Below are 12307 nucleotides of genomic sequence, written 5' to 3'. Positions count from 1 at the left end.
ATATATATATATATATATATATATATATATATATATATATATATATATATATATATATATATATTACAATGTATATGAATATAGCAACACCTTGGAGTCCCCCACCCTCCTCAAAAAAAAAAAAAAACGACAAGTCTGGATGCAAACGAATACGCATGGAGGTCTGTTGAGCATTTTCATTTGCATATGTATAAGTGTCTCAGCTGTCGGTTACATGTTATCTATTGATTTTTGTGTGTATATGTGACCAGTAGTATACCTGTATATGGTTGGGAGGGTTTCACAGGAATAGGTATACATGATAACGGACCCAGTATATCCAAAGTTAAGCTTCATTGAGAAATAGAGAGAAACTTCCGCCGGCTGAGATGTGAGGTTTTGACTTCTTGAGGCAGACAAAGAGTAGTTAAAAATGGATCTGGATTCTAAAAGTAAGTTAGCTTTAACACAGCATTAAAATAAACTAGATGAAGTTTTCAGGACGATTACGTGCGTTTGTACACGTGAGATTGTGACAATGTGTGTACTTTATATTGAGGCTATGAAACATTATTACACGAGCCCGGGTCCAATTGTTCATAGATGTATTAGCAGTTTAGTCTGGACTAAAATTCCAATAATTTATAGTAAAACTCAGGTATAAAGATGTATGTCTGGCTTAACTTTGAATGTAGGCCTACTTAAGAGCAAGCTGTTCCAGAATTTGCGAAAATCTGCACACGGGAAATGAAATGTACATCTTTGAATGCAGAGAAACCCCGTCGATTTTGAGTGCATACATGTATGATCTTTTTATACCAAGAAAATCTCTGAAAGCTCTAAGCCCCCCTTTCGCGCCGAGTTGGTGCATGTTAAAACAGTTCTTTAAAACTCTTAACCAAGGATAAAGTATATTTCACTGGGGGCCAGCATTATGGTGAGAGGAAACGGGCAGAGGCCGAGAGAAACCGAAGACCGCAGACAGGTTGCTGGCAGACCTCCCACGTACGATCGGAGAGGAAGATTAATCATGTAATGTCGCAATAGCGCAGGTTTGGCATATAAATAGTGTTCGAAATCGTAGCTCAGAATGCCGGATATCTTTGCTGCACGGTGCACATTTCTGGATCCTTTATTACACAGTGTGTGGGCAATGTCAAGTATAAGCTGGCTATTATTGTGCTCATATTTCTAAGTTTTGCATTCGTCGCTAAACTGTACTACATGCTGCATCCCGAGCGAAACTCTATTCCAAATCCTCTTTCAGACGATACGATTTCACGTATCGAATACGGGAATGAAAATATCACCAGCTCTACTTCCCAAGCCGTTTTCACAGGATGTGATTCGTCTAATTATACAAGGCGGCTCATTCGGTTAGCGCGCTAGCGCAGCGTAATGACCCAGGAATCTCTCACCAATGCGGTCGCTGTGAGTTCAAGTCCAGCTCATGCTAGCTTCCTCTCCGGCCGTACGTGAAAAGGTCTGCCAGCAACCTGCGGATGGCCGTGGGTTTCCCCCGGGCTCTGCCCGGTTTCCACCCACCATAATGCTGGCCGCCGTCGTATAAGTGAAATATTCTTGAGTACGGCGTAAAACATCAATCAAATAAATAAATTTAAATAGTACTGCCCGATTTTCTCCCGCCACAAAGCTGGCCGCTGTCGTATAAGTGAAATGTTCTTGAGTACAGCGTAAAACATCAAATAAATAAATAAAAAAAATAGATAAATAAATAAATTGAATAGCATTGTTGTGTGTTTTATCTGTATTCATGCAGCTTGTAAATGTTTAAATATGTTTTCTTTTCAGGCCAAACAAGCTTGAAGGGCTGCAAATGCCATACCAAGTGCATACGCTGGAATCTTTATTCAACTGTCAAATCACAAGCATAGATAAACCTGGCACTGGTTCCGTTTGCAGGACAGTCAGTGATGGTATCAAACTATTCGAAATGTAGAAAGTCAATGGAAGAATGTGCGGAAGAGTTAGGAAGTGCCTCCCTAGGATCTCCAATCCGAGTGATCAAGACCATCCGCACCCCTATGAGATTTGTTACAGAGTTGTTAAAAAAAGATCCTTCTGTGAAGGTCATCCATTTACTGCGAGACCCTCGCGGTCTAATCAATTCCTGGATAACATACGATTATAAACCAAAGAAAGATATTCTTCCTCAGTATGTGTGTAACTTAATAGGAGACGATTTGAAGACAAGATACGAATTGGAGAAACAATACCCGGGAACTTTCCTTGAAGTGATCTATGAGGATCTGGCACAACACCCTATGGAGATGCTGCATAAGATATACGGCTGGTTGGGAGTGCCCGTTGACCCCAAGGTCACTGATTGGCTTAACAAGAGTACACACAGTGATAAAGACGGAAAATTTTTGGATACATATAAAAAAAATTCCACGGCGGCTGCATATTCTTGGATAAAGAAGATTTCAGTGGAACGGTTAAACTTGATTAACAAGTTTTGCGGTGATCTTATCTCACATGGTAATTTCCCCACGATATCTTCAGAAGCAGAGTTGGATGAGTTTACCGTGCCCGACAGAACCCTCTGAGGAAAGGCGTATAGCCACATAGTAGGAATATTGGTTAAATGTTATGTGGTTGATATATTAAAATTTGACTCTTTTTCACGTAGGTATGTTCACGTAAAATCATCGCTCTCCATTTGAGGAAACTGTTTTGAATTACTGAAATATCACCGGAGTACCTGTGAATAAACAAATCTTTACAGTCACAATTATACACACAAGCACAAATACCGCGCAATACACCAAATCTTTACAGTCACAATTATACACACATGCACAAATACTACGCACTGCCCCAAATCTTTACAGTCACATACACACATGCACAAAGACCGAGCAATGCACCAAAATATAAACGTGCACATTCCCAAGGGTGTCGCCCCGATCTCTGCTCAATTTCCACACACCATAATTCCAGCTGCCGTCGTATAAGTGAAATATTCTTGATTATGGCTTAAAACACCAATCAGATCAAAACCAAAATATAGCTTAGTTGGAAAGTTTAGTTAGGAAATTAATTAATATTATTGATGGAATTAATATACTTTTAATGCCCCGTATGCGGCAGTGTAATTTCGGCCAACAACACGTGCACTATTTGAATGTGTGTGTGTTGATTTGCCTCTGCTCGGCGCTCGGGTATTTATATGCAAATCTGAGCAGACGAACAGCTGTCTGGTGGAGTACAGCACTATTTGAATGTGTATGCTGACCAACTGATCTCCTCGGTGCTGTGCTCGAACATTATATGCAAATGCCGGCCCAAGCCTGTTTGTGAGTGTATTTATAAGCTGCGTGCCCTGGTCGGAACCCGCATTTCACTGTACGCGCCTTCGCGGCGGCACGCCTTTAGTCTTTTATCCCACCACTCCCTCTCTAATAAATGATTAATATATACTCATCCGAGGACATCAGCAGGTTCCTATCGCCTGTTTTCAGTGTTTTAAACTTTTATAGACATACCCCATGTGGGTTCGACTTTTATTGACGGTTCGACATTTTTATATGCTGCGCCAACTAGTGAAATGCAGTCTTCATTCTATGTCGCTTTTATTGCTCCGGCATGTTTTATTGATTTAGCCAGCATAATAAAAATGTTGTCTTTTATTCACCCAAACTCTATTCGGCTCTTTATTTTCCTATGCGGTTAATGGTTAAAATGGTCATTAAGGAGAGGAACAGGTAAAAAGACTTTCAGATTTTCTGGTAACATTCGTGAGAAAGACCGTTTATGGCTGAATGGTAATTGGAGGTTTACCTTGTTCATTTTTCGACGGTATATGATTGTATGAATCAATGAATGCTTGGGGTTTAACGTTGTACTTAATTTTTCAGTCATGTGACGACGACGACGAGTCTTTAGGTGTATGTACATACACTGTCTCATCTTGCCGCCACTGAAGTATCATGCCAAAGACACCTGACATGACACCCCATCCAGTCACATTATACTGACATCGGGTCATCTGTTTTCTTGTTCTAACCACAAGGTAGTTTGAACGTACGCATTTCTATAACTGGCTTCAGTTTAAATGGAGTCGGAGATGATGCGGATTAAATTCTGGTCGTTTGATCCTGGTATATACGCTTTGTTACTCCAACTACCACCGTCTTATATGTCAAATATTCTTGAGTAAGCCGTAAACTATCAACCAGCTCAAACAGAAACAGATCTGACAGCCCAAATGTCAGTGTTGTGTAGCTTGTCTTTTCCTACATGTGCAAAGTTATCACTGTTACATATTAGGTGAGATTGAGAGCTGACACAAGAAACACCCGCCATATTGCTGTTATATACAAGCTGCGATTTTGACAACTGATACAAAAACACTCACCATGTCACTGTTATATACTAGTTGTGCTTTGACCGCTGGTACAATAAGAACACCCACCATATTGCTGTTATATACTAGCTGTGTTTTGACAACTGATACAAGAACATCCACCATATTGCTGTTATATACTAGCTGTGCTTTGACAACGGATACAAGAAGAACACTCATCATACTGCGATAATATACTAGCTGTGCTCTGACTGCTGATACAAGGCCATCCACCATATTGCTGTTATATACTAGCTGTGCTTTGACAACGGATACAAGAAGAACACTCATCATACTGCGATAATATACTAGCTGTGCTCTTACCGCTGATACAAGGCCATCCACCATATTGCTGTTATATACTAGCTGTGCTTTGACAACGACATATGCACTGTTTTAGTCCAATGTACCACCCCTAATGATCCAATGTACGTTTATTGTTCAACGATCTGTTATATGGATTTTACGTCATCTTAAAAGGTCTCATGTACTTTTTTCTAGAGGCGTGTTGACTGTTTTAACCGAGAAATCATAAGAAACAAACTGGCCTCACAAGCTATGCGGCCCTGTATGTTACTGACATTTGTTTCAATCAAAGTTATGAACTGAACTTATGCACTGTTGTCAAACTGGTGAAGCAATATAGTTGAGACGATACGTCATCTTTAATAGATGTTATGCCTCTCACTCAGGAGCGATAGCAGACAGATAACCGACGCACACCGACACGTGGATAAAGTTCACTTCCTTTATTCTCATGTACCGAAGGTACATCTCGCCATGAGCCGTAATGGTTGCACATGATGTGGTTTGATGTCATATATATGGTAAATGGCTGTAACAAATGAAATAACATTACTAAAGGGAGATAAAACTGGAACAACATAACATGAACTTGTGGAAGTTGTCTCCCCTGAAGGATTTACCTTGACGTGACTCGTATTAAGTACGATTATGTATAAAATAAATCTCTAGCACATACCTTGCTATACTGGTCTGTTCAAAAGGAACTTAAATTTACAGTAATGATTACTTGTCATTTATGCTGAACACTAAAACAAGCTCACAACACCTTATCAATGAATAGCAATACAGCTACGATTTGATGGTGTTGTTGTAAAATGTCACAGTTCATATCATCGACCGCCCATGTCATATAACTTCCTTGGCTATTTTGCACTGTAAGTCGAGTACACAGCAAAGTTAATGAACTTGCACGGTGGTAGCTCTCAGTTCAGCACAACATTTAACATTTGACGGGACGGAAATTTATATTAATTATAAATGCAACAAAAACATAGACAAGTACAGCTTGGATATTGAATGAAATGTCCTCAATGGTCGAGCGCTTAATCGTGTATTTCGTCGAACGGTGTAATAGTGCCTAATCCTATATAAGGACAAACATATAACGTTTATTCCGGCTTCTTAAATAATGCCATCAGGACATGTCTCCGGCTATCTGAGCAGCCAGCGCTCCCTTTTCCCCCATTAGAGTCACCCTGCACGTTCACCCTTAGAGTATGCTTATGTATGTAGGGATGAACGCTTCATCATTTTGGGAAGGAATTAACTAAAAATACCACAAAAACAGATAAACCGCAAAAACGAACTTCAAAATGTAGGCACGTCCTTTTCTCTGACATTTATCTTAAGCACTTTGAAAGACTGACATGTTGGGAAAGACGAGAATATGGATTGGTGTCGTGATTATATAATTGCAAATAATAACACGCTTTAAAATTGTACATATTTATATAAGGTTTATATTTTACATTAAGTAAGATGGAGAGTAGAAGCGGCGGAACGTTAAAAATTGGGGAAGGGTGAGGGTGGGGATGAAGCAGAGGAGCTACTATCCTAGCCTTGGCATCCTCACCAGTCGTATGTGGGAAGGTCTGGCAGCACCCGTCGTAGAAGTGAAAAAACGCATTTCTCTTTAAATTTGCCTTAAATTAAAGGCAATGTTATGTACACGTATTAACGGGATGACGTCATAGCCAGCTAAAATATAAGTTTTTACCCGGATGTGCAATTCGCTGTTTTGTGTCTTAGAGTAATATCTTTAAACTAATTTGTAAGCATTTAACGTGACACTATGACACTGTGACACTTCCGACAAATCTGTCACTCTTTACGATGATCCAAAAAGCAGTCTTTAGAGGACAAAAAATATAACCTTTGCAAGAACAATAGGCTTCCGGTTTTTAGTTTGGAAGCCTCCTATACATTGTGGTAGATGACGTGAAGTTTCGTCCGTCGGTTACTTTCGTTGACTTTCGCACGGGCTGAGTTAGCGGCAAGATGACAGAAGTGGGTGATTATCCCCTCGCCCGTTTTATTACTCTGCATGGCAGCTATGGTTCTTAATCCGCGCCGCGTGAATTTACGTCTGTAGTGATTGGTAAGTAATAGAGTCCTTTCACACAACATTTGATGAAATATCCCTACGGTCAGACGTAACAACAATCGTTGTAAACGATCTCAAAATGATGTGTTATGAAGTAGTTCTGTGTTATCATATGTCACTTCATGGATCGAATGGGTAAAGGCTACGTCACAGCTTAGGCCGCGCAATCTGATAGCAACGTGTTTGATTCGATAAAATTCTGATGGCTGTCTCGACTCACACAAGCCATTTATGCAATTTGTCATTTTGATCTACATGTTATTTGGTGAAATCTCATTAAAACAGTAAAGTGTGGATGCTTTTAGAAAGCGTGAGTATCCTGCTTTCCATTGAAATATGTTTTAGCCAGGTGGTGTCTTGTCCTTTAACTGTCTTAAAAGGCCAGTAGACTACACGAAGCTCCATTTGATATAACTAATTAGAGATGTCATTTAAATGCCTTATAACCATAAACTGATTTTATTTTATTTATGTATTTATTTATTTATTTATTCATTTATTTATTTATTTATTTATTTATTTATTCAGCAGTTTTCGTTTAAGTGAGGAATTTAATTTTATGTCAGTTACATTCAAATGAATCACTTTGGAGACCAAGACTTTAGCAGAATAATGTTAGAAGAAATGAATTATGTTAACAGCACTTATTCAGCTGTATACAACAAAACGCAATGTACTGTCACCATAATGGTAACGTGACTTCCTGCTCGGTGACACGAATCTATTCACTCCCTACAATTTAAGCAGGTCAGCTACTGTAGAGCTTGGGCGATGTATACAAGAACACACAATACATGTAGGTCGAAAGAAGAATACGAGCTATATTTTTTACATAATCTTAGGCCTACTATTTTGCCAGTTGTGGTCCCTATACATTTAGTGTCAGAATAGCGTTTGTAGGTAAATATAACACTGAACACAAAGAGACTAAGCCATGCTTCCTGTGAGTTTCTCTACATATAGATATTCTCAGCATATATTTCTTTAGGTATACATTTCAGTGTACACGTTAGTTTTCAGATTGGCTAGGTTTCGTAGAGATTGAATCTACAACTTTTGATGGCATTTTCCTAAATTACATATGGATAGAACTTGTATATGTGAAGATAATAACTTTTAGAAGCATTTTATGTTTCGTGAGAACAGCTTCATGGTGGGAAATCCTCGCCGGATAGAGGTGAATAACTTTTTGTAATCTAAGGCGGTTTGCGAAGGTTCCTGGTAGACATGGGGAACCATAATCCACAGATCAGCAGAGTGTTTCTCATGATGATATACATAACATTAGGTAAGTAATACGTAAAGTGGCATTTACCTGTATATTACTTAGTTATACACCTGTTGCATGAAGTGGGGACTTCCTTTAGCGCGTTGGGAGCTTCTCCAGCCGTACAAGGGATGATCTGCCAGTATCCTCCGGACGGTCGTGGGTATCTCCCGGGCTCAGCCCTCTGCCCGCTTTCCTCCACCATAATGCTGGCATAAAGAATATTCTTGAGTACGGCGTAAAACCCCAGTGAAACAAGTAAATAAATATTGCATTAAGACGGTGTATGTAACATTGGTAAGTGATCTGCTCTATATGGAGGTGACCTCCCAACATAATGTTGGCCGCCGTCGTGTAAAGTGAAATACTCTTGAGTACGGCGTAAAACACCAATCAAATAAATAAATAAATTAATAAAAAAATAAATCCATAAATAAATAAATATATATGTAGGTGATAAGTACATGACGTTGTAAGTCATGTAAGGCAATGAGGTGATATATATATATATATATATACTGATATTGGTTTAAGGCCAGATGGTCGCAGCGAAACGACATAGGTCATGTGTAGAGGTGAAAATAAAAGGAGCGCAGACCTGAACGAGGGCATAAGCAGTTATTTACCTTATCGATAAGGGATTACAATATACAGTGCTACTTTCCTTGCACTGGAGATCAAATATCTCATTGTAACTCGATTATTCAGGACATGTACGTGAAAGAAACCTCGATATGGTAGAAGCCTCGGCATGCCAATCAAATGCTTTTTGTGATTTTGATAGTTCATTTCTGTATTGAGTTGTACCTATATGTACTTGGTAACTATATACACATGTACAGTTTGTAGTCGGCTTTATGTGGAATTTACGTCATTAACGCGGGTAGCAATACAGCATTACAGCAGCGCGATATGTGATTAAAACCCCGGGCTTGCCCACTATGTTAATACCTTAACAGGTGCCCGTATGGTTACCCTGAAATAGTATATATATGTCATATACATAATCGTGTTTGATTTACCTAAGTTGGTTCAGTCACTATTATCTGCATATAATTTGTTTAAATGAGGTAGCGGAGTAGCCCATATGCCTACACTATATTATAACGTTGACTTTATATCTATACACCACTATTTAAATCTACCTAGAGCGCTTATTTACACAGTAAAGTGTAGTGTAGAACTGCAGCTTAGACTACGTTTGAATGTAGACCTATTGTTTAATTTTTGGCTGTGTATGTGAATGAATGATTATGGCTTAACACCATGGCTGTGTATGTGAAAAAATATTAATTTTAGCTTGGGGGCAGCTATGCACGAACTGTCAGGACGGATGTAATGAAAAACAGGTAAATGTTCCGGAAGCTGTCGTCGTGGCTGGGATGGTCCCACCTGCTCCAGACGTAAGTAACACCTTACCCTAGACATGTATAGTCATACGAGGTGTTATCGGCCAGAATGTATTATTACGTATTCAGGACATTTTGATACTTGGGATTTTTCTTTCTCTTGCCGATACTGGTAGTATGTAACGACAAAATGTCTCTGAGTAGGATAAATGTCATGAAGTAAACTACCCTCACATATAAACCCAGCATGTAAATCGTGAGCATTTTCCCTCCATGCGGAGTATTGTGTACATCAAAGCCGCCGTTTGTATTACCCCGTATGACACCGCGTTGTTCATGTTACCGCTAAAGACACATTGGCTGGAAGGAGTAAATGGAATAATTTTTATGTTTTTTCTACTTTGCATTGCAATAAACAGGTAATGTTGTCTTAATGAGCTTATTGTTGCAAGACATTTCTTGTTCCATGTAATCCATTATTCAAACAATTAGCCTAAAATCGGGAAGTAAAGCGATGAAGGCAAAGCTAAGCAAAGTGATCTATCCCGTTTCTATACAACGCATTTTGTCATGGGATGCAAGAATAAAGTATACAGTAAAAACTTCATTTCTTCATTTTGATTGGATGGGCAATGTGGTGATGAGTTGGCCTAACTGTATAGGAAGGATTAAGGCCATTCTTATTCACTGGCAGGTTTGGTGTTGTATGTGATATTCGTGATTTAAATGGTTAAATTATGTGAAGGTGCTGATGGAAACAAAATTATATCACATGAAATATGCAAACGATTTTAATGTCAGTTGCATAACCTGTCTAACGACAAATGGGAAGGCAAGGACTGACCCAAAAATAGCGGCGATGGTTGCATTAACTGCTAATGATTGGTATGCATGCTGTAACGCAAAGCCAGACAAGTATGTTGTGACCACTTTGAAGCTTCGCAGCAGCCAGGGTTCTGTTTTCACTGTTGATAGCAATACTGGAGTTATAGCACAGAACACTCCCCGCACTATTAAGGCTTGGACGGAGGAATTCGAAATCTCGATATAGACATCATTTCGCTTTGGGGACACATATCGTCAATTTGTTTTTATGATAAAGTGCAGGCACATGGACTCATTGCTATGTCCAGATGTTAAGATGTCTTACATTTGTCTGTCATTGATTTAATATTTTGGTTAACAGAGAATGTGGCATTGAACAGAAACACCAGGCAATCATCGACCCATAGCCAATACAAATCTAAACTCGCCGTGGACGGTGGGATGGAACAAATTTTGCTCACACAACCACCTACATGTACTCACACATCAGTGGGAGTACAATCCGCGTACTGGACGGTGACACTGGACAAACAGTACAACATCTACAGCTTCAGGATCTATAACAGAAAAGGGCATTGTGACGGCGGACTATGTAAGTTTACTTGTATCTTTATAACCACCAAGAATCTATAAATACCCGGCGTTGGCAAAATGTTACAAATAAACAGAGTTATAGCCTTTTAGATGTCAGCCTTTATGACAGTAAATAATATTATAATAATTTTAAATGTGAATATTTGCCAAAACATGGATACCCTTTTATGTCTGATCGTTCAAAAAACATTTATGTTGTTGTTATGGTGATTACAAATGTTGATGTTTTCTCAAATAAAATAAAGACAAGTCATTAATATTGGCACTGAAGTGTAAATCCTACTAAAGAACACGCTACACTACTGATTATAAACCTTTTCCTCATGGTTTTTTAGCAAATATTTCCACACCGAAGAAATATTTCTGCTGCGAAAACCATTATAGATTATTATGTCGTCTTCGTTTTTTCCCCATTGTGTTGTCTTTCTATTGTGACTGAAATCTGTAAGAAAACAGTCAGTGAGTAAAAACTAGTAACATGCCACTAACCATTTACAGTAAATTCTCTACTATGGTAATAATATTATCCATTATTTGATTCTGCAAATAAAGATTTGATCATATGGATTTCAGGTGATGCATATTTAAATTGTCCGGTAGCTATCTCACCATAATCTCAGCGTACAATTTTCAAAATACTTTTTTTCAGATTGAACTTTTTTTTGAAGAACAGGTTTTTGCTCGATATTTTAAATTAAAATGGGTATCTGTAACAGAAAGCATAGGTTGACCAGAATGATACTTATTTATTTTTGATCTATACTTAAAGCTGTACTCTAGACTGTTTTATTCTAACGTTACGGAGGAATGACGACTTCGGAGATAATCAAGAGGTAACTGACATACCTCCAGGTAAAAAGGCAAGGAGGATTCGGTCTCAGTTGTGACAATCAAACAGCCAAGTATATGTAGTGGGAATTTTCTGACAAGAAGTTACAAGAGATGTTGTGATGAGCCTGACGTTATGCTGCAGCTCCAGTCAGAAGTAGATCCATTTAAAATCACTAAGAATTTCCAAACAACGTTGGTGACGGTAAATTACCCACCTTTTCTTTTTGCTTGTCATATATTCAAGTCCTTTCAGTCATTCTGTAATCGTCCACAGTTTAGTGCCTGGTCAGTTGGTTTTGAACCATATTTTGACCAACGAAGTCTTCGACGGCGCATCTGGCTAGAACTGCAGCATGCCGACAGACTTATCACAATACCTGCTCCAATTTTTATTTAGAATATTCGGACTAATACCCAATTTGATTTGTTATGTTTGAGAGGAATCGGCCTAAGTCCATTAAGCACAAAACCAGAATCAGGAATGCACGTGCCAGCGGATAACAACGCTCGTCTTCATACCCGCAGAGTCAGGGACGAGCAGGTGCTGGCTTATAGCAACACTGATTGACAATCTACCAGTCAATAACTTTTCAAAAGAGTTTTAATGAACAACATGTGGAAAAACATCTCCTAACATCTTTTTGATACAATTAAATTGCACACCCTTGCAAATTAAATCGAAA

General features: G+C 38.8%; 1 protein-coding gene across 1 annotated transcript; it reads left to right on the top strand.

Moving 5' to 3' along the window:
- Positions 1-1946: 1946 nt before the first annotated feature.
- Positions 1947-2549, top strand: LOC135469922 (carbohydrate sulfotransferase 1-like). The gene has a single exon (XM_064748562.1). The coding sequence runs from the start codon at positions 1947-1949 to the stop codon at positions 2547-2549; it is 603 nt and encodes a 200-aa protein (XP_064604632.1).
- The last annotated feature ends 9758 nt before the right edge of the window (positions 2550-12307 follow it).

Source organism: Liolophura sinensis, chromosome 7, assembly GCF_032854445.1.
Source record: "Liolophura sinensis isolate JHLJ2023 chromosome 7, CUHK_Ljap_v2, whole genome shotgun sequence".
Lineage (NCBI taxonomy): Eukaryota > Metazoa > Mollusca > Polyplacophora > Chitonida > Chitonidae > Liolophura > Liolophura sinensis.
Note: the sequence above shows the minus strand (reverse complement) of the source record. Positions and strands in the feature narration are given on the sequence as shown.

Bases quoted from the DNA above. Each gene is read 5' to 3' on its own strand.
- LOC135469922 (XM_064748562.1), top strand. From the start codon at position 1,947: ATGGAAGAATGTGCGGAAGAGTTAGGAAGTGCCTCCCTAGGATCTCCA.